Genomic DNA, 23,809 nt, shown 5'->3' on the forward strand with positions numbered 1-23,809 from the left:
CTAGATTTTCAAATGAAGTGGTATCCAAAGAGAAGAGTAAATAGATATCTAGTAAACTATTGAAACTCTAAAATGCAAAGTTAACTTTGGACAATTAAGCCTGTCTGCAAAGAAACCTTACCAAATTCTTTATATTATAAATATAAAATCTTCCACAGTAAAGTTCAAAAGGGAACACAAAAGGGCTATTTTTCTGTATTTATTTCAGTTTTGTCATGCGTCATGGAATAAGAACTGTACAATTTATTTACAATTTGCGTATATATAACCACTTATTCATTTTAGGATGTTTGGGGCCTATCCCACCAGTCATAACAGGGATAGATCAGTAGGATGGCAGTCTCTCAATTCAATTCAATTCAATTCAGTTTTATTTATATAATACCAAATCACAACAACAGCCGCCTGAAGGTGTTTTATATTGTAAGGTAGACCCTACAATAATAGATACAGAGAAAAACCCAACAGTCATATGACCCCCTGTGAGCAAGCACTTTGGCAATGGTGAGAAGGAAAAACTTCCTTTTAACAGGAAGAAACTTCCGGCAGAACCAGGCTCACATGGCTGATGCAGAGAGATGGACAACCATCCACACTCACATTCACACCCAAACGAAATTTATAATCACCACTTAACCTAACATGCATGTCTTCGGACTAGAAGAGGAAACTAGAGAACCCAAAGTGACCCCACATAGACACAGAAGGAACACACAAAAAAGCCCGAGATTGCCAGCAGGTGCAAACCAGGACCCTCTTGCTTACCACTATACAACCCCATCAGTCCTTGTCTAATGTGCTCAAATGAAACATCTTAGTAATGTTGTAAACACCATCTTAAATTCCTTGGATATATATATACTGCTACAAAATATTTCAAAATATTGAGGAAAAAGCATAGTAATAAAAGTTAAATTTGTGTACATAAAAGCTGTTGGTGCATGAGTGAGCTTTGCTCTATCACATTAAAGTCTGCAAGCAATTCCAAAAGTCTATAAATAGGATATATCCTTTAAAGTATTACACTGAGTTTTCTGTTGTAGCATAAACAGGGTGGCATCCCTGTAGTAGTCTGTAATCCCCTCGAAGATTTCCAGAGTCCTCAGCAATGGCAACCAGCAGATGATATGCAGCATTAGAGACAGAGTGGAGAAGAGAAGAGCGAAGAAAGAAGGGAGAGCTGGGGAGGGGGTTGTTGAGTTGTGCCTCTGTGCTCTGTGTCGTGTAGAAGTAGACTAAAGAGGAGAGGAGGAGGTAAGTGACGGTAGGGAAAAAGCTTAAACCCCCGAGGGGAAGTTTGTGTCAGCCACATGCTCCGGCTGGTCCTCACTGAGCCAGGCCTTTTATTATGTTGATTACCTCGGCCTTTTGTCCAAGATACTGACGAGACAATCGTCTGTGTGTGTGTGTGTGTGTGTGTGTGTGTGTGTGTGTGTGTGTGTCTGTGTGTGTGTGTGTGTGTGTGTGTGTCTCTGTGTGTGTGTGTCCCACAAAGGAAGAGGATAAGAAAGACAGACTTACACTGTTTGCAACATAATAAAAACTAGTAGATATATCAGTAATTACATGTTCAAAATACAAAAGATTATAGAAACACATTCATGCTTTTGGTAAAAAGTGCTTTAAGTGCTCAGTTAGAACAGAAAATTGTTCTATATATTTATATCAGTCTATTTGCCATTTACCAAATGCTGACAGTGGGTAAACTCAGGGGCTACAGCAAGGCTCAGTATAAAATACGTTAGGATTATTTGTAAAGTTACTCTGGTGGAGTCCAAGACTAAAACTATACTAAATGAGCTTAATAATTCATTTTTAATTATTTACGAACAATTTTGGATTTATTTTCTGTTTATGGTCTAACTGATTAGTTCTTGTAGGTTTAAAACCCCCCAAAATGTATTTAATAGAAATCACAGGGAAAAGGAAGATGGAGGGAAGACAGAGAGGAAAGGAGAAATACAAGCAGAGAGACAGAAAGATTAAAAGAAACGGAGCGAGAGAGAAAAAAAATGAAAAGTGAATCTAATCAAGGGTTTAGAAGAGTGAGAGTACCACAGCGAGGGAGTGAGAGAGGATGACGGAGGATGTCCCCTTTACTCAGTGTCCAGCCCCCAATTTTGACGTCACATGCTGAGAGACACAAAACAACCCACTCTCAGCTGAGCTTCTCACTCGATTTTCACTCACACACTCTGGCATACCCACTCTCCAACTTACAGATACGCCTGCCCTCAGACACGCCGCAACACTTGCCTCGACACCCGCTCAACCCTCAGCCTGTGCGCGTGGGCGCACAATTATCTCTACACTAAAACGCTGCACTCTAGCAGCAAGAAAAGCACAAGGTCTCTCACTTCTCACGACTGAAGCATGCTCCATCTATTGTCAAGGAATGCCTAATTTTGTGTGAAGCTGCCGAAAGGGAAAAAAAGGAGCGCTCTGGCTTCCAAACCCAACCCAGACCCCATCCCAAAGAGCAGCAGATGTGACAGAAGAGGAGAGGCGGAGAGAGAAACACAATCTCCATTACCCCTCCTCATCTGGGAGAACAATACCCGGTCTCTAGTTGGAGAGGGTCAGCTTTTGTCCTTCTCCGCACGCTCCCGCTCAAGAGTGAAGAGCAGACAGACGCGCTGACACATTGACCTGCTGCTGTGAGAAGAGAAGACGGAGCAAAGCATCTGCTGCACTCTGCTCGGTTTGATTCAGTACTTGGACAGTTCCTGAGCAACAACCAGTATCGTGTGTGCGCACGTTTGTATGAGAGTGAAGGGAGACTGTCGGGTGAGTGACTGAAGGTGATTCAGTTTGGAGCGAAGAAGCAGAAATGCAGCCCCCACGTTCACTCCAGCTTGGTCCCTGTGGCGCCTCGCTGTCCCTGGGATCTCAGGGAAGCACTACCACCTTCCAGCTGGAAGAGAAGCAGCTCTTTGAGAAGTTTTGGAAAGGGACTTTCAAGGCTGTGGCCACCCCAAGACCAGAGAGTGTCATTGTGGCTAGCATCACCGCCAGTAGGAGAGTGACTGAGTAAGTATCTACGGTTTGCAGTATTTACTTCTATATTACTTCAGCAGCTTACGTGGACGCTTGCTCAAACTTCTCATTTTTCTTTAACCCTAAACTTTGTAAGCACATGGTTGTGGAGCTATTGCTGATATAGTTGATGCACACTTTCCTTTAATTTTATATACATATTTTTCTAAATACAAGAAGTGCCAGTTCATACAGTTTCCTCTAGAAGAGCATGCCTTAAAAATATAACAGTCAAAGACATTTAATTAATCGCCTGGCACCTGGATTTATTTTTTGATGTAAGGATACAGATAAATGTGTAATACAGAAAGCTGAAAAAGCTGTGTAATCAACATGTGTGCGAAATTACACCTGCCAAGACATTTTTTTGATCCGTACATCAGCAAATCAGCAAATAAAGAGGTCGTGTAAGAGCCTAGCTCAAACATGCCTTTGTTATTGATTTATCACCCAGCCATCTGGATGATCTTTCTCCACTAATGTATGCAGACACATGTGTCACGCAGCCAAACACAGCTGGCCTGAAGAGTTTGATGTTCAATTATCTGACCCCTTTAAAGGTCACGTGAATGCACTTTTTGTGCTTTTAATGTCAGACTTGTCCTTTCGTCCCCCTGTGACATGGCGCTGTGCCAGAGCCTCCGTTAAAGGAGCAACATGTTAGACATTTTCTTCCCCCTTTTCATCCCTTCGACCAAAGGTTAGCTGTAGCACTTAAGGCCTTCAGGGGAGGATGAATGTCTGATGCCCTTTTCCTGCATATCTCTGCTCTCTTGTTTTTGTCCCATCCTTGCTCCTGTCTGCATGATCAACCATCATCTGCTAGCTTTGACAGTTTTATCCATGTTATCAGGCACTGTTCTGTCTGCTTTGCCTATTTCTCAAATGTATCAGAGGAGGTTACCCTGCTTCAACTGAAACGGCACGTACAAATGGAATAAATGTTCAAACATACATACAGAGAGCCACGGGCACATGGATATACTTATCTGTCAAATGGTGTAGCTTGCTTGGGTGACCTTTGAATGGTTTTGACACCCACTATCAACTTTCTCTTATGTGAAATTAGCTATGTTAATGAGGATTAGAATGGCCCATTTCATCCTACATTGGCACAGGCAAGCGAAAGACACAGTGAATCAAATAATGTGTCCTTAATGGCTTCTATTACAGCAGGACCGTAATACTGCATATGGCTTGGTTATAAAAGATTTTATTGGCTTGTAGGATATGGATAAAAAAAAGACTTTTTATTATAAGAAAGTGATCAAATATGCATTTGTTCCGCTGTGCCCCAGCTCCGCAATCTAACCAAATAATTGTAGTCACAATTTTTCTGTCAGTCAACCATAGCCTGGTGCAGATGACAGATTCAAGTCTATTTGGGGAACCTGGCAAAATAAATTAGAAGCAAACTGAATGGGCTCTCATAAAAAGAAAGAAAGAAAGAAATGTATTGTGGCTGGCTGCTGTGAACTGAGCAGCCTTTTTGAAATAGCTGGAGACTCTGGAGCGGGGCCCAGCTGTCTATTCAACTTTAGCTTCACCAGGAAAGAAGCTTTCCTCAAGTGGCTCTGCCCCTCCACGGGCTCCGTCCGGGTGACAGTGATGATGATGGCAGCATGGCAGGGGCAGGCGAGAGCAAATGTCCCCACAGAGAAGACATAATGTTGCTAATTCGCCTGGGTCTATTTGTGAAAGACAACGGCAGCGTCCCCGTTGTCCAGAGTTTGTCTCTCGCCCTGTCTCTGTGTATATTTACAGTTTGGCTTGGGTGATACAGATTGTAAATAATGAGAAAAACAAAACAAACAAATGCAACACCCAGAGAATATGGATGCAGGACATCCTAGCTCCCTTCCTACCGCACTGTTGATTTTGCCCAGGGTGACTGGGGAACGCTTAGACCATCAGAATGCATTGCCTTAGGCTTGCTCCTCTGCCTCTTTCTCTCCAAGAGGAGACATTATTATTCACTGTGGATAACTGAGGGGTGATGAACAATTGCAGTGAGTACGAGAGGGCATTATGTACAACAAGCAGAGATGGAAAGAAGAGAAGAGACTGAGGGAGAGCCACAGGGTGATGCCTCATGTTCAATCGGCACGAGTCTCTGTCTGTTCGTGGCATCCTAGTCTTTCCTCTCTGTTCGCCTCTTTCTCTCTCACTGTCTCCCGTAACTCCTGAAATAAAATGCTGGAGGAGCCAGATAGCCACAGAGGAGTAATTAGAGTCCACTGTTGTCCCTCTGTCCTCCCTCTATCCTCTTCTCCAGGCCAGTCACACAGAAGAGGGGAGGAGTTCACCAGCTCTATGCAGTGGGGTAGGGTTTGTCTCAAAACCATTATGACCCTGCAAGCTGTGTTGCTCGTGGGGGCTTCTGATTAAAAATGCAGCATGCCTAACTTAATGTTGTATAGCATGTGACCACGAGTGTGTGTATACGTGTGCGATCATGTGTGTCCCTGCAGTTTTTTTCAGCGGTTGTGAGGATTTGAAATAAGGGTGGAAGCTCGTAATGCGTGTGTATGTGTGTGCGTGTGGCTGCCATATTAGTGGGGTCTTGTCCAACTCTGTGGCAGATGGCAAGCTTGAGAGACTGCAAAGAAAGGGAGGGGGTGAAGTGTGAGTATGTGTGGGTCTGTGTGTATGCGTGTGTGGTTGGGGGTTTCAGGCCTCTTACCTCAGCAGATGCTGGTTTAACGAGAAAGAGAGAGAAAGGGTGTTTGGAGGGGCTTGTACTCTGACAGCACCGGTGGGAACGTACAGCAGGATGGACAAAATAACAGGAACACCTTTAAACAGAATGCAATGCAAGCTAACTGCAGCCTCAAAACTTTAGTTTAAGTTTGAATACAACTCAAAATATTGGATTTTAAAATACTTCAATAATTCTTCTGCTTCTTTAATGTGTTTTTGTTTTGTTTTGTTTTTATTATGCCATTAATACTGGGGTCGGGTGTGGTCTGAAATCTACATCTAAGGCTGAAACAGTAGTTTCTGAGTGACAGAAAAACAGTAGCATTTACATATCCTTGGGTTTTGACCTCTCAGATTGGTCATGACACAACCATACCATGAATTTAAGAAGCTGGAAAACACATAAAATAGAAAATGTGTCATTGCTGGTCAGTTTTATTACACTTAACACTTAAATGTAATACAAATCCTTAAACAAAATGCACATTTTCTCATTGTCAATAGGTTGCATTTCCAGATTTGGTGAAATATGATAAGTCTACCTCTGCCATTGTGTGGACTGCAATTTAACTGCAAAATGAAAAGTTGGTCTGTGGCTGGATGTGATCATTAGACCAAACTGACTGCAGTTTACAAACTTATATGCTTGTAATTCCAGCACTGTAATTTCTTGCACACCTGATTGATACAGGCATATTTACAAGATAACAATTGATATTCGTTCAACAGATTCACCGGTCTAGTTCACATGCAGAGTTAAAGTATGTGGGCTCGTTCTGTTGTCTGTAATAAAGTGGCAGTTCGGGTTATAATTATATTGTTTGTCATTGTTTTCTCTTCAAAATTGTTTTGATTAAGTGGCGGTTTGTTCATAGCATGTGATTGTCTGACGGCTTGTAGCCTCTCAGAGTTTTTCATGTTTGCGTGTCCACCTCCTGGCTGTTGGAATTGCACAATTTGCTAAAGAAAATGTCTTAGATTTAAATTGCTATGGCAAGAATGCTTACAGCATCCACGCCCATTTAAGCAAATACAGGAATAATAATGCTCAGAGAGGGAGCATGAATAAATACAGGATATACTGTAGAGTCTGGAAAACATCAAGGAGTAACAGTCACAGCTCCCCTTGGGACGAGGCATCACTCTCTTTCTTCTTCTCTCTGTGAGAATGACAAACATGATTTAGTGACGGACGAGGGGTTTGTCTGCCGTTGTACATCTGTGTCTGTTCTTCCGCTCTCCTCATTGCAGAGTATCTTTACCCGACTTGTCTTCCTCTCCTCGCATCAGTATCTCTGTCCTTGCCTCTCCTAGTATCTTTTCAGTGTGTGTTAACTCGGTCTCTCTGTGTCTGTGTCATATTACTCAGAGCACAGGATGCGGCTGCTGAAGCATGCTGACAAGAGAGCGGGAGATGATGCCAGCTCCCCAGGCAGGAATCGGACTTATCACCAAAATGGATTCCCATTTGATACTGACTCCAAAATCCATTTGAACCAGTCTACCTTCTGCAGCTTCACACTTGATGCACTATTCCAGCGCGTTTCTCGCCTCTTTTTACGTCATGGGCTGAGAAAAAAAAGCAGAAAGGTTCATTGGTAAATTGGATTTTTAATCGATTCAAATACAAGGGGGAAAAAAAAAAAATATGACAAATATAAATGTGTGAGAAAACTGTAAAAAGTTACCAAATCTAAAAAGTCTACCTTCTTAGCTTTTTAATAGATGGCTGGAACATTTGTTACAATTCTGCAAGTTTTAACTTTAAATAAATAGAGGCATGTATGATAGATTTATTGTCTCTCCGGTTCTGTAATTAACTATTTTTTAAATATCTGTCTCTAAAATCAAAACCGTAGACTGGAAAGAAATAACACCTTCATGTTTAAGACAGGAGGTGCTGGCCGTGTTACTGGCAGATGAATTGCTTTGCGTTCGCTATGAAATAGGGTGAAGAAATCTCATGAAAACATGAGGTCTTCAGGAAGAAGCCTTTTTGAGTTTGCCCAATGGAATTTAAAAAGGGTTTCATAAATACTAACATGTACAGAACTTCCCCTTTTCCCCAAGTAGTGCTGAACTATTTAGAAAGCATCAAAAGAATTCCAGAGGAATTAAAAATTTCTCATGTGAATAAGCAAATTAAATAACCATTTGAACCACATAAACTGATGCACTGTTTAGTTGAGGTCACCAAAAAGAAAAAAGCATATCGAAAGCCTTATTGCATCCTATTTTCACTCAAGGAATACAGAATGTTTCAGAAAGGATTTGTGTCAATGCAGTTACCTTTTGTGAGAAAATAATAGCCTGCAGGAGTTGGGCTAGGGAGGGAGAAGTACAGAATAGTTGCAGGAAGGAGGACATTTTGAGGCCCATTAAAATTGAAGCTTAACAGCAGCCACTATGGCCATGAGTGACAATAACTAGATGATAATAAAACAAAAGAAAAAAGATAAACACTGTTAAAGGTGGAGAGAAGTTAAAAAAAGTCACTCACTGCCCTTCCTAAGATATATAGATAAGCCTGTTTGCTATTTAACCACAATGTTATTCACTAGGAAATATTCAACAAATATTCAACAACTATACAAGTTCTGTATAGTTGAGATGTCTTACTCTAGAGTTTCCTGGCTTGGAGTTTGGACTTCATCTCATTTTTATTTATTTATTTGTTTATTTATTTATCAACGAGTTCCAAGCCGAATTTTTGACGACTGAGCTCTGCATGTTTCTCCTGTTTGTACTGCAGCATCTAATGCTATTGCACCACACAGGTACCACATCAACACTGAGTAGTTAGCACTGCGTTCTTGTTTTTTTGTGTAGTGTTGGTTGGCAAACAGTTTCTAGCTGCATTAGTGCCAACTTCTGTTTGTAGTTCCTTGCCACTTTGTGCAATTCTCCTTCTGGACCTGGATGCATCATGAGATATGTAGCTCTGAAGTAAGAAGGATCTAAAAAAAAATTGCACCAGTTCTTAAAGGGATACACCTCCACATGCATTTTCTGGAGGTAGTGAGTTATACAGAATATTTACTGATATAATTTTTACATTAAGTGGCCATAAGAAATCCATAGTGGAAATAACCCACAGAGGTCTAATCCCTTAAACATACTGCTGCACTATCCATCCATTCATCCATCCATGCTAGTTTGTCCAGGGTCTTCTCCAGGCATGACGTGGCCTGAGGCTGGATACATTCTGGTTGAGGTCAGGTTTTCGGTCATGCACCCCTCACCTCACCAAAACACCTCAGTTGGTGTCGAGGAATAGTTCCTCACCGCAATCCCCTCCCCTGATTGGAGGAAGGGAGCCTGGGCTGAAAGCTTCAGAGTGTCTCCCGGGGTACAGTCTGGAGTTAAAAAATGTAAAGCTTCAAGATCATATTTTGTTTTAATAATAAATGTGAAGGATTGAGTGTAAGCTGAAGGAATGAAAGAATTTGCTCACTTTATCAACAGGCCCCCAAAAAACTGGCATTCAGAACAGTGCCACCTTAAAAGTCGAATGAGACATATATTCACTGGCCTACAGCAAAAAATGGCTGTAATATATCACTGGGGAGTCTGAAGGTGTTATTGATGAATGCCAATGACCCAACAATTACTTCAAAGGTGATATTTCTGGCTTTTAAAGCTCACTTTGACATTTCCAAATTTCATCCTCATCTCGGCAACTTAAAGGCACAGCGCAGCGGTGAGAAATGAGTTTAGCTATAATGACACACCTATCGATTGTGCCTGACTACAGCTGGACTCGTGTGCTAACTTGTGATAGATGTTTAATATCGTGTAAGCATGATAGAGATAAAGGTTGAAAGCAGCACTTTGAACAGAGAGCTCAAAAGACCCTTTGATATTTGAGTCCAGGAAATGTGTCATTTTTTGTCCCCATAGACACACTCCATGAAATGATGTAAGACTGTGTGTTTATTCGAGTTTATGAATCAGGGGATCAAGCTACTGAGAACCCTTCAAGGCACTGTGTCCATGCACACACACACACACATGTACTGTATGCACGCATGCCTTTTTATTATTATTGTATGTAGTGAGTGAGTTCATCAAACCCCCAAAGGCATCAAGAGCCTAGCAGTGAAAAGGAACATACCTAAACAGAATCAGTATATGGTGTTATTATTGCTGTTTCATCTTGTTCTTTGTCTTGCTCCCCATGCCTGACAGGCAACATGAAGATAATAAAAGAGGTGGCTGTAACATGAACAGAAATAACATAAAACTGAAAAGAGCAACAGCAGCGGTGACAGAGTGATGCAGACAGTTTAGATAAATGTGTGAATGCGGGAAGTTTGTTCAGCAAGGAAGTTCAATTTTAAAGAATTAATTATAAAATCTTGAACTAGCGGTTATAAAGACCGTGAACACAAGGAAGGACAATTTAGTTTAGATTTGGCCCTTTGGTCTGTTCAGGCGTGCCAAGGATTTGGCGGCACCTTAACAGTTGCTTTAAACCTTGAGAAAGTACAAATGTATTTCTGATCGGCCTTCCACTTGTGTTTATATATTCTTTCCTCATTAGTACAAAACATTCAAAAAAAATAAACTCGCATGTCCAGGTGCCCACACACATGAAAACACATGTAGGTATATAATGAGGGAACATATTGAGGTTGACATATAACACGGGGAGGAGGGGGAGTGACATGATAAGTCCTTCAAAGCTGAACAGCAACAGCATCATTTTTAAGATGAAAGCAAAGAGCCGAGTGTTAACCCTTTACATCATCTCAGAGATGCTGTGAAATTTTCCCTTTAGGGATCACAGTTCGCCCACTGTGGCAACTCCTCTGCTTGGAAAATGCCACCCACACCCCTCCCTCCTGTAGCTGCTGGCTACTGTGTCATATCCTGAATTGTGCATTTTTATGATTGTGATTTGATGCAGTCGAGAATTGTTTTTCTAGTTTTTCAGGGAATAAATGTTTAGTTAGAAAGGCAAAATTCAAGTGTTTTTTTTGTGCTAAAATGACTGGTTCACCAGTAAATAAGATAAGATAGAACTTTATTAATCCCTCGGGTGGGTTCCTCTGGGAAATTCGATTTCCAAAAAAGCACAGCACCGACAGAAGTTACAGAGTTATACACACACACATATATATAAATACAGAGACAATATAAATAAAATATACGAAGGGGATAAATAGAATAAATAGGAATAAAAATAAAAATACAAGTGAATTGCACATTTCAAGTATTGAGGTCTATTGCACCGTTGACTATTTACAAAAGTATTGCACAAAAGGTATTGCACAGTGAGGTGAAGAGGCACTACAGCTTAGTTGTTCCCTCCTTTGTCCTCCTGTTTCCCCTCCCTCTCCCCTCCAGAGAGGAGTTAAACAGTCTGATGGCGTGTGGGACAAAGGAGTTTTTAAGTCTGTTAGTTCTTGTCTTTGGGAGAAGCAACCTGTCACTGAACAGACTCTTCTGGTTGTTAATGGCCGTGTGCAGAGGATGCCCAGCATTGTCCATAATGTCCATCAGTTTCTTTAATGTCCTTTTCTCTGCCACTGTCACCAGAGTGTCCAGCTTCATGCCGACCACAGAGCCAGCCCTCCTGATCAGTTTCTCCAGCCTGGATGAGTCCTTCTTTGCTGTGCTGCTCCCCCAGCACACCACAGCATAGAAAAGATGACATAGAGCATGTTTTTTTAAAATTACATATTTAATTTAAATCTGTTCATCACCAACATACAAGATCCCTGGTTTAAGAGTCACAGGAGACACAAATCACAATCTGTCAAATCAAATATGCAGATTTGTCCATTGTGGCAAACTCCTGTGAATAGAAACTTAACAACACAAGACACAGAAATACTCTTTAATTACGAATACTTAGAATTTATTTTTTTTGGGGTAGTTATCCCTGTGTGTTTATACTTGTTGAGGAAAAAATTTGTATCTTTGTTCCAATAATAAAACATTCAAGAGTGCATTTTTACTTGTAAATGGTGCTAAATACTAAAAAAGGTAGAGTTAAGTTAAAATTTAGTGGATCCAAATGAATGAATGAATGATAAGATGCAACAGAAGCCACACAAAATGTTTGCACTCATCTTCTAAATTGTTCTAAAGTAATTGTAAGAGCCTACTTTCCCACTCTCAGGGCTGACAAAACGACAACAATAGATATTTCATTAAGGCTATGCAAAGATGTAGAAGTTCAATAAGCATGGGTAAAACATAAGGCAAGACTGTAATCTGTCATGCTGTAAAGGGAAATTTGCTGCTCCAACAGCACAGAAGGGGGAACTGATTTTGTTTGAGCCCAAGTTTTTATGCTTGAATTGATTTAATTCCATAATGATAACAGACAAAAAAACAAATCTGAAAGTTTCTGTCTTGCTGATTAGAAATTTGACTGCTTACGAGCACAAAATACACTGAGCTGGAGTAATATGGATCCATTCTGCACCTGCCTCACTTACTTTATGTTAAAATCGAGTGCACTGACATTTAGAAAGACTCATGGCATTTAAGTCCATTAACATAGTAAATTGTGTGGCTTGTTCACAAGATGTGTGTTGGAGTATGTGCTTGTGATTTTGTCAGTTTGCCGAGTGCAGGCTCTGCAAGAATAAATGTAGCAGATGGAAACATAAAGGCGGGAAATTATAAGCAATGCACAAAAATGTCTGAAATGTAAAATCTGTAAATTCTCCTTTAAAAAAAGCAAATTATTTTTCAGTGCTTTGGTTGATACGTCTACTTTGAGTCTGATCACATGTGTTTTTATTTTGTTTGTATTTTTGCTTATTTGCTCTTTTTTTTTAAGAACAAAAAGTTAATAAGTTAATTAGATGTTCCTTATCTTTATCTATGGCTCAGTAATGTTCTGGCCTCTTGAATCTATTTGAGGTGGTAACAAAAACAGAAAAGTTTTGACTCAACTTACTTTGAGCTTTGTTTCAAAGGCTTTCAGAGAAGATGCTGTATCCTTTGTTGACATTGAGGAGCAAGTACACAACAGCGTCAAAGCAAATCAAGCTGTATAGGGCAAAAATTAACTTCTAGTTTCTTACATTACCGAAACGTATACGGCATTATGTGAAAAGCACATGCCGTGTAGAGTCACTGAATGCAGCCACTTTGTGTAATTGACTTGTTTGTAAAAGAAAGAAAGATGGAGCGAGGCAAGGGGGTAAAATGAGAAATGAAAAGGAGAAATGGTTATTATTTGTAATAATAAAGGTGATAGAAATCAATATAACAGTAGCGTGAAGCAAGGATATAATGACTTTCTGGTGGAACAGAAAAAAAGCAGGAAAGGGAAGGACAAAAGAAAGACTGCGAGAAGGAAGAAAATAAAAGTGCAGACTCTGTGAGTGACATTTTGAGATTGTCCATTTCAGGACACTGGAGCAGCAAAGGTTATTACATTTTACTGAATATCATATTCCAGCCCATGAATAGAAATCCTTTCTTGAGTTGTGGCCAAAGGGAATTGAATTATATGTAGGCACATAATGTACAGCATTGAATAAACTCATAATAGACGATGAGAGAGGGGGGTAAAACGCTCCTTTGTCCTCTACTGGCTCAAGTTGAAATGGACAGTAGTAAATCTTACAGACAGTAAGAGATGACCTATTCCTTTGAGCAATTCATTACCAATGAGCGTGGTACTGAGAGAGGGACGGCTTGCTCATTACAGCCTATTAGATCTTCACAAACCAGAGATTTCCCTGGACATGTAAAAGGTATGAGTCAACTTTCAACTTTAACTGCTAATCACTTTGCCCGCAGCAAACAGAATAAAGAGAAACAAAAACAGATGTAAAGTGTAAGTGAGCAAAGGCTTACTAATGCAATATATGTGAAAGTGCTATTGTCATGTGCAGTTTTTTTAAAAATACGTAATTACTCAGTGGAGTTGAAATGGAAAACAATGAATTCCCAGTGACTGTAATATCCTGTGATAATTTGGTATTTAGTGTTCTCTCTATTGTTTGTCACAAACTGCTTGCTCACATGGTCTGCATATTATAGATCCATGCACATGGTGTATTATTTTTGAAGTGGTTAGTCATTTAATGTATGATATTTTATGATGGAAGTGCATAAACCTCGTAAGACCCAAACTCTTTCATGGCATGCATTTTTAATTTCTCTTTGCTATTTGGGCTGATTGCGACCTGATGAATGTAAAAACAAAGAATTTCCAGATTTTTTATTTTTTTTTTACCTAATTTTTGTTTCTGAGAAAAAGGAGATCCAAATATGAGGACATTCACTTTAAATTTGGATAGAACAGTGGCAGTATAACGTCCTCGTAAGTGGATATCAGGCCCTTGTAGAGCAAAATGTAATATTTTTGTCTATACAACCCAAAATGTGATGTCCATATGTGTGGACACCAGGTCCTAGGAGGTTAAATCTGATTTTGGTATTTTATTTACATCTTTCTTTTAAAAAGTTGTACCACTGGCAAAAAACGTGTGACCAGAAACCGTCTTAGTATTAATCAAATAATTCACAAGTGATGTGCATGGATGCACACCAGTATACCAGAGAATTCTTGTTGAAGTCTCACTACTGCCAAAATTTACCTGAAAGGAAATGGAGTGTTTTTTCTAAATATACTCTGATATTAGCAAACCCTAAACCACAGCTCAGGCATTTAGTCAATCAACTGATTAGTTGATCAACTGGTAACTATTTTAAAATGAATAATTAGTTTTTTGCAGCTTCTCAAATATATCACGTCAAAGAAAAAAGACAAAATAGAATAAAATACATTTGTCTGTGAATATTACTGCAACTCTATCCCTTTTTTTAAACATTATTTGCAGACACAGGCCAGGGTGATCAATAATGAAAAAATTGTCAGTTTTAGCACAACTCCAAGACCCTCAGTCTAAAGGATATAATGTGACAGGTTCTGAATATACAACAGCTGATCATAATAACATCAGTGGTGCTTCAGGGGTAGACAGATTATTACCACATCCAACTGGAACATGCCATTAGGTAGTGCAATCACTCATAATGACGGTAGGCAGAAATCGCTCTCTCTCTAAAATCGCACTGAAGCAAAAGCCTCATTAAATATGTATGCATATGCCAGAGTTGCCATTTTGGAAAATCTGAAAAATCCTGGATAACAGGCCAAAGCTCCCTTTTATTCTAGAAGCAATTTTAACTCTGGTGTTAAAAACATCCCAGGAGTCTCTTATTTACTGTAGATCTACACAGATTCACACAAAAGGCATTCAGAAACAAACTCAAGGTTCGTCTCACATGGACTGACCATCAGCGTCATTGGTCTTTTTCTTTTTGTGCCGAGTGCGCTACTTCTTTGTAACTGGAGCCCCGAAGCAGTCATTGTATTCATTATTAAAATGCGAACTTATCAAAGTCAACTTCTCATCACTTAAATCATTTCAAGGCTGAGTGGCTCCCATGTCTCAGCCTCCTCCTCCATTTTTCATTTTTGCTGCTTGCCCATCCTCATTTCAGTAAGATGGTCTGCCAGTCATGTGAAATTGCCACCATTTGCATAACTGATGCAGGGTTAAGGGTGCAAACTGCGGCAGTGTTGATGTCACAAATGCAATCAGAGATGGTAGCGCAGGAATTAATTGGCTCGCCACATTATTTCCTTCACACGGCCTTGCTCTCACCTTTGGTGTCACCCCGTGACTTGAAAAATGACAAGAGGTTTAAAAACTATGAAACTTCTCAGCAAGGTGAAAGACAGGGTTGCTTTATACGTAGATCATTTTCAGAAACATTCCTGTGAAGTTGCATCACATCTGAAATGTTTGTTTTTAGCTGCTTTTGCACATGACCTTTTCAAACAGCAAATACGTCTGCCTTAAGATAAGATACAACTAAACTTCTCATGATTCCAGGTTATTATTCTCAGCCCTTTAGCCTCATTATGCTATTGAACGGTTCAATATATAACCATAATAACAAAATACTAATAATATTTTTTTTAAAACAAGGTAGTCTTTTGTGCCGATTAGCTAGGATTCATTTTTGCTGCTTGCTTTCTTTTTAAGTAGTAATTTATTTTTTAACACCTTTAAGCAGTAAAATTACTGTATTTTATGTCAGGATTGACCAGATTGTTGATCAATAGCAGTGTTTCCCGATTTTAAGACACTCCTAGTGTATAACAGCTAGTCATTAGTGCAGTTATAGCTCCTCTAGGGAAGATTTTAATGTAGTGTAAGGACACAGTGTCACAGACAATGAAGCACCCTTCAGAGGTTAGCACTGTCACAGATAGAAGGTATGAGAATTATCCGCATTATCCGTTATCTTAACCTTTTCTTAACTTAACCTTCCTCCACTGTCAGAGTACCCAACAAAGGAGAGTTGCCTCTACATAGGACTGTATGGGTCAAACTTAAGAGCTTTTTAACAGAAAGCAAGCAATCATAAAGTTAACTGGTCATGGTAGGGGTGCCATTCACCCATCTACAATAAGTTTTTACAAAGTTAAATTAGCTATAGAATAGCTACAGGAACATCTACAGTTAATATCCAAAAGTTGATTCTGTTCATCTGGATGTAACGTTTTTAGTGGGAGAAACGTTTCATCACTCATCCAAGTGACTTCTTCAGTCTCAGCTAACTGACCTCCCAGCCCATTGTTCCTTCAGTGGTGCTAGTTTCAGTCATTATGCAAACGTACTGTTTATAAGCTTGAGGAAACCTGCAGTCAGTTGAGACTGAAGAAGTCACTTGGATGAGTGATGAAACGTTTCTCCCACTGAAAGCGCTACGTTGAGATGAACAGAATCAACTTTTGGATATGTACTTACCTGGATGATTGAGCATGCATCAAGACATCTACAGTTAATAAAAAATACTACTATGCTTCAAATTGACATAAGTGTCACCCTTTAGCTTTCTACTAGTAATTATTATATTTTTTTAAATGTGTTTATCTCTTCAAAAGGAGCGAGGCCGTCAAATGAAATAACTGATAACTGGAGCCATCAAATATACCAAATATTCAAAACTGCTGCTGTTTTTGTTTGTTTGTTTGGTTGTTTTAAATTAAAACTAGGCTAGTTACAGTGTACATTTGGCTTTTAGCTCTCATGGCATATTTTACATTGCACTGTGTGAAGCTGCTCTATAGAGATTCAAGGCAGATTTCAGAGGCACACAGTCTCTAATGACATATTGAACAAGTATAGATCAGGAATACTAAAGCAAGAGGCTGATTCAGAGCAGTAGAAACTATGTCAAGGTCAGTAACAAGGTCAAAGAGTGACAGTGAAGCTGAGTAGAAAGTCGTGCAGAGGGGGCTTGTTCAAAAACCTATCTTGCCAGTGTGCTACTTCCTATTGTGAGTGTTATTCTGACTGACATTGCAGTAACCAGCTCATCTTACTGAGAACTGATTAGGACAAATGGAGCTGACAGGTTTGTCGCTGTTCCCGAAGTAAGAGAGACATGCAAGAGAGTGGAGTCAAAATCTTCGTCTTTCACAAAGAAATGGGAAGATGAAAAGATAGATGGATACCTTCGTCTTTTTTTAGACTATTTAATAGTTCAGTTTTGTTTTCTGGAATAAAAACATCATCTTCTAATCATTTCTTCAAATGACAACGCAAAGTTAAAAACAAACAAAAAAACAAGCATAAACAAAGAGAGATCTTATCTGGCTTTCTCGTTCACACGTCAACTGAATGATCTTTCAATCTGAAATGATTTCAGCAAATGGTGAGTCAGTCGTGCAACTTTCTATTTTCAGACTATAGAAGATAACTCGGGAAAGTTATTATTTTTACATGACATCAGCAAACTACCCAGACACCATGAGATTGGTATTTGAGTCACTCGGGTTCTTGGGAATGGCTCATTTATTTCCTTAATTAAGTTTAGTAATAGCCTTGTTAAATGCTCAGTCATTGGACATTTGTTAAATGTGGTCAGTGTAAGAGAATCTGTGGCTCTGGATACCATGAGTGCAGAAATTACTTTGCAGATGCCATTTAGCAAATGCAATGCTGACTCATTCAGTCAGTGACTCAGTTTGTTTGAGTAGATTTAAGACTTGATGAGATGGTACTTTGCAGGATATTAATAGAAATCTTAAAAGTGAGCCTAACATTAGTTTGGGAGATCTTGGAAGATCAGCTCATTGCAGTGCCAGCCCACGTCAGCTGATAGCTCAGCCGATACCAGTCTGCATATCTTTTTGGCCGATCTTGTGTATTGGACATGCTATTTAAGCTGTAGTGGTGCAGCTGCTCTTGCTATATTTCTGCATGCTGATTTGCAAACCACCTCCACTTCAGCCGCTCTTTTTCCACTAACTTAATCAATGTCCTTTGTGTTGCCGTTGCCTCGTGCTTCATTCTGTACAGGGGGGTTTGCTGCTGCTCTCCATGCCTCAGGGTCACCATCTATGCACATACAAGGCCAGGGAGGGGCCAGAACAATTTCTGCAGAAGGAAATAACCTTCTGACTAAAACACAGTTTTTATCGTTTTGCTGTTTTCACTGTCTGTTCAATGTTTGTTACTCACATTGCATCTAATTAAATATGTTTGGGCAATGCTGGTGTGATGACAGAGATTTTAATCATACAAACATTGCTCTGAATAAAGACTCTAAAATCATGCGAAATCTTGTGCATTTGTAATTGTCAGATAGTTAGTCCTAATTACTTTGGTGATCCCCATCTGTTCCACCATAGGGCTCACCATTATGGTTTTAAGTTAACGATTTGTTAGCTGTACCCCTTAAGAATCCAATATCTAAATGGTCTGTATTTATATAGCGCTTTACTAGTCCCTAAGGACCCCAAAGCGCTTTACATATCCAGTCATCCACCCATTCACACACTGGTGACGGCAAGCTACATTGTAGCCACAGCCACCCTGGGGCGCACTGACAGAGGCGAGGCTGACAGACACTGGCGCCACCGGGCTCTCTGACCACCACCAGTAGGCAACGGGTGAAGTGTCTTGCCCAAGGACACAACGACCGAGACTGTCCAAGCCGGGGCTCGAACCGGCAACCTTCCGATTACAAGGCGAACTCCCAACTCTTGAGCCACGATCGCCTTCCTTTGTGTATGCAAATAAAAATATAAATTCATTTCCTGTAGTAGTTTGTGCAAAATACATGGAAAACTACAGTTCCCATACACCCGTAATCTCAGTTGTCTGCTGACAAACACATTTCAAGTATAGGTTAAGTAACCGAGAAGCATCTTGGAGAGCTGTCAATATTTGAATATTATTTAACAAAATAAATTTTTATATGTAATCATGGTCACAAAAGCTAAAATATGCCCCTTGTTGATCCATTTTCGGTTCACTTACTTTAAACAGGTCTTCAGAAAGAACTGGTCATTATCAACATTCAGATGAAATCTCTCCAGCACAAACAGATTCATTACCTGCTGTGATGGAAATTTGCCTTTGAAAACACCTTGAAAGTAAACCAATATAAACGAAGACATCTATTATCCTCAGAAGAACTGCCTTGTAAAAATATGGACAGAGCGGGTAGAGTAGAATTTGCCCAATAATTAAATTTATCTGGCACAGATCGGGGTGATGTGAGGATAGTCTACCTAATTATAAGAAATCTAATTAATGTCTCTGGCACAAGAGCTCATTTCAGTGGCTTCCTATCACTTTTGATAGAAGCTGAGAGACATTTTTTTTTCCAGTTTTACATCGATGAAAGAATCGGTTATCACACTCCCCCTGATTCATTTGGAAAACATGAAAGCCTCTCAGATAGCCACATAATTAAACATTTATTTTGGGGCATTCAATTTAAACTTGGGCTCAGCGGTGCCCTTGCAGGAGAAATAGAATTGCTTTGTCTCAGCACTCTCTTTGAGTCTGAAGACAGTTTAAAGAAATCTAGTTGCAATAAAACACCAGATCTGACTACAACGAGAAGCCACGAATTAATGCTTTGCCTTTGATCCGACCAGGGCGATGCACCAGTGCCTTTTGTGCTCAGCTAAATGAGTTCCTAGTTCTGAGGAAGACTGCTAAATTATTAAGACTGTTCTAGAAGTTTGACTCTTTTATTTTGCTTTTCTTGCAATGCACCAAGGGAGCATTTGGCAAAGAATCCAAAGGTTTAAAATAGAAAAAACTCTGAACCATGTTTGCAATAATCATGATGTCCCAAAGGACTGGAGTTAAAGCACATCTGCCTAATCCAATCAGCTTCCACATTAACCTACATTGTCTATATTTGAATATTGTTTCAGAACTTACTGCAATGGAATACAGCACAGTACATTAGATGTTGTGATGAACCTTAGGCTGTCAGCTACAATTTAACAACAGGACGCCCTCATTCTGTTTGATATATTCATCCAAGGTGGGGGGGTTGGCCTATCAAAAGATGATTTGAGTAAATAAATAGAACCTGACTGGTGGCATAATCCTTGTCATGATGGCCAAAGGGCAAACTTAATGCATGTAGATATCAACGTCAAAGTCAAAAAGCAGAATAGTTTCTATTTTTAATCCACTTATCTGAGTCCTTGATTTCCTGCACGTTCGCCTCGCTATTCAGTTTGATGAAAAATGCTTTTGAAATGCAGAGCTTTTTAGATACAGGTGGTGCGCGTGATTTCAAACCACTATGTGTGCTGATAAGGAAAACATTTTATTTAAACTCACACTGCATAATAAATATCCAGGGGTCATGTGTTCTGGTGTATTAATCCGAAGGCCTTTAATGGATAGATGTTGAAAATGAACTTGGGCTTGTTGACTTTTCTCTTTTCCTCTCCAAGAAAAACTCCTCAGTGCTTCAGGTGATTGACATATTTACTCCTTCTCTGCCAAAGTCCTCCACTTTCCCTCTCTCCATCTGTCAGTGCCCTTAACAGCACCTCATCCTGTTGAGAATGGGCCGAGAGAGGCAGGAGATTAGGGGCTAATACTGTATAGGAAAGGACAAATAATCTCACAGACACCCTATCTTTTCTCATAAACTTTGAAGCAAAAGGACAGTCTTCCAGCTTGACTGATAGACTGTCTTACTGTTTGACTGACAGCCACCAAGGTGAGGGTATGTCAGATTGGAGGAGTCGTTTTTAAATACCCGTTTAGCAATATACCATCTTCGCCTCCAGGTCATAATCTATGCTATCAATTTTGATCCTGCCCTAAAGCCCCATTCCACATGCCCTGGGGTCCAATATTGCTTGGGAACGTGAGAAGGTTTTGCAATGACATCTAATTTTTTTTTTTTTAATTGTAAAGTAAACACATCTGGGCAATTTTCTGATTGTATTTAGATGAAGCTAGAGGTCTCCTGATAACAATAATCTACTCAAAACTGGACTTTGAAGTCTACTAAACCTTTTGAAGGTTTTTAAATAAACTGGGCATGTTTTCTGAAAAGCTGCATTGCTGCTGAGATTTTTGCTCTCGTTCCATTAATTTTAGGAGAAAGCAATCCATATATATAAAACTAGGCATCTCCTAAACCAGCTCTATAACATGGGAAGTTATCTCTTTCAGCCTTGTTGCATGAAATATGAACACTGAACTAAAAGCAGAATGTTTTTTTGGTGCCTTAAACTTACCTGCATCCATACAGTTCAAATCCAATTCAATAATCCAAAAGCAAACTAAATCTGAAAGTGGTTTCAAATGGCAGCTTTGATTCAAAATTCACTTCTGATTGCTAACCAACTGCAGTAACCACAGACATTTCCTGCTGTGATAAATCTTTTCATAATAATTTACTTACTGGTGTGCATCACAATGGCTCATATCAATAACATAAGTTATCTTCGCTGTAGTCAGGCATATTGACGTTGACAAGGTTATGTATTAATTGTGTGCGGTTCCTGACCATACTGTGCAAAAATGGCCCTTTATGAATACAGCTTATGTCACTTTTCATCCACCTGCTGATGTTTTTTATAATCTGCTCCCGCTCAAAATACTGCAGGATCAGACTCACCTTCCTTTAAACCCCAGAACCTTTAGTTCCCCTGAGAACACAGAGTGGACTCTCAACTCCTGAGTCACTTTTAGTTCGCCTTTCCCTCGCTGTTATTTCCACTCTGGAAAATGTACTTATAGGATTTCTGTGACAAAAAAGGAAGAGAGGTTCAAGTTTATTTCTATGCACACTTCTCAGTGATGGTGGTACTTCAGTTCACTCAGGGTACATCTATGTTTGCCAGCAAGGTGACAAAAAATATGCTGTCAAAATAATGTTTGAAGCATGTGACAGGCTTTTCCTTACGGGGTTATTTTGGAACATATCTTATTTCCCAATACGTCGTGTACAGTGGAAAACAATATGAAAGATGTAATTTGTATTGTATATTTACTGGCTATGTGTGGCTATGTTATGAAGCAACAATGCTTTTCATAATGCACTTAAAATAGTGCATAAATCTGTATGCTCTGTATGCCTACACATTAAATATGGTTACTGATGGCTCCTGTTTTCACACTGACTCAAAACTCAAAGAAAATAATTGGCTAGAGCTAACTAATTGTGTGAATTATGTGTATGTGTCTGTCTGTTTTGTTTTTTGGTGCACATATTCTTGGCTATTCACACAATACTCAGATATTTTGAGAAAGAGTTCAGGTAGAAAACTAGTTCTTGACAAAAGCACTGATGAGCAAGAGCTTGTCCAATGCATAACCCACTAATTGAACTAGTAGGTGTCTAAATATATCTTGAGAAACACATACATGGGCCGCACACACACACACAAAAGTTGGGTATTGGGTTTCTTTAAAGGACAGGTATGCTATTATTGAATATATTGAACAATATTTTTTTCATAGAATCTTCCCGCGATGCATGAAATTAGTTTATCAGCTTTAATGGCCATACAACTGTGAACCCTGTGAATTACATTCACTTTATTGAGTTTATATACAGATTACCTCTAATCAATCCAAGACCATATGTGTATGTCGCTTTACAGTTGATGCCGCTTATTATTTCGACATTAGCACCGTACATGCTGGTAATGCTGCATGGTGAATCCTTTAAACAAAACCTTTGACTTTTAGTAGGATTATCCTTTAATGGGGTTTAAGCCAAATATAAGACAACTCTTTCATTAAGCCAGTAATTTCAGGCGGTGTGGCTGTGATGCTTTTCAATTCACTTGTCACTTTAAACTCCAAATAAGAATTGAATGTCTGGACAGAACGCTTGGAAGTTTTACATCTTCATACAGTCCAGCAGTACCAAACCATAATGGCATGGGTTTTTTTTTTCCATCTGCAGCTGGACAGCTTAACAAAGCCAAGTACACCTCTCTGTCGCTTTATATTTAACACGTTTTAATCTTTTTTAATCTAAATAAATATTATCAATTATAAATATTCAAGAGGGATGCAGACAGATGCTGTGTGGAATTTACCTGTTCAGTTAGTTATTGTTTCTTCCTGAGGAACAGAGGTTACATGGCTAAATAAATCCCCTCATGGCCTTGACTGCATTTGCCTTCCTACACATTAAGCATAATGGAATAATTCACTTGCCCTTGAGCCCCCTTGCCATGCATCCATACAGAAGTTCTTATTGGGTCGCCAGCAAATTGAATGAACCTCCTTTCCATAAAAAGGTAATGGACTCCTTTGGATAGCCCTCTAAATAACAGGGATGGTAGGGGAGGTGAGATGAACCAATTTATTATCTGACTTTCAAGGGGGTGCGTACAGAGGGTGAGGTCACTCTCTCATTGATCATAGGTCCCCCCCTTAGGGAAATGATAATTATGTGTACCAACATGGACTAAGGTCACCTCCAACCATCACCACGAGCAGGTTAGACACCCTCCAGTAGGGATGTAGACTTGTGGAGTATAAACTGAAGGTGGCATTTTTCACTGAATTAGTTTAATTTTACAATAATGTGTAGGTTTTTGAAATTGTCACAATTACACTTTTTAAAAATTTATTTTTAGGTTGGCTTTAATTTGAGAAAATCATTGTAAATTTTGTTGCATAAAATATTTGTTGGCCAAATTACAAATGTTGCTAATTAAAATAAGCAGCTAACAAGCAGTGTAACTATTGTGATCTTTTTATATCATTAAAGTAGAATCCAGTTCTTGATA

General features: G+C 39.4%; 1 protein-coding gene across 2 annotated transcripts in view; it reads left to right on the forward strand.

The window, feature by feature from the left end:
* Positions 1 to 2,179: 2,179 nt before the first annotated feature.
* The window catches only part of srrm4 (serine/arginine repetitive matrix 4), a 63,662-nt gene continuing 42,032 nt past the window's right edge, over positions 2,180 to 23,809 (forward strand). Inside the window, exons 1-2 of one of the 2 annotated variants that reach the window (XM_026186072.1) lie at positions 2,180 to 3,030; positions 5,312 to 5,359. In XM_026186072.1, coding sequence (XP_026041857.1) covers positions 2,831 to 3,030; positions 5,312 to 5,359 — 248 coding nt within the window. In that variant the 5' untranslated portion in view covers positions 2,180 to 2,830. The remainder of the gene's footprint in view (positions 3,031 to 5,311; positions 5,360 to 23,809) is intronic. The other variant, XM_026186074.1, reaches the window with a different exon arrangement.

Source organism: Astatotilapia calliptera, chromosome 12, assembly GCF_900246225.1.
Source record: "Astatotilapia calliptera chromosome 12, fAstCal1.2, whole genome shotgun sequence".
NCBI lineage: Eukaryota > Metazoa > Chordata > Actinopteri > Cichliformes > Cichlidae > Astatotilapia > Astatotilapia calliptera.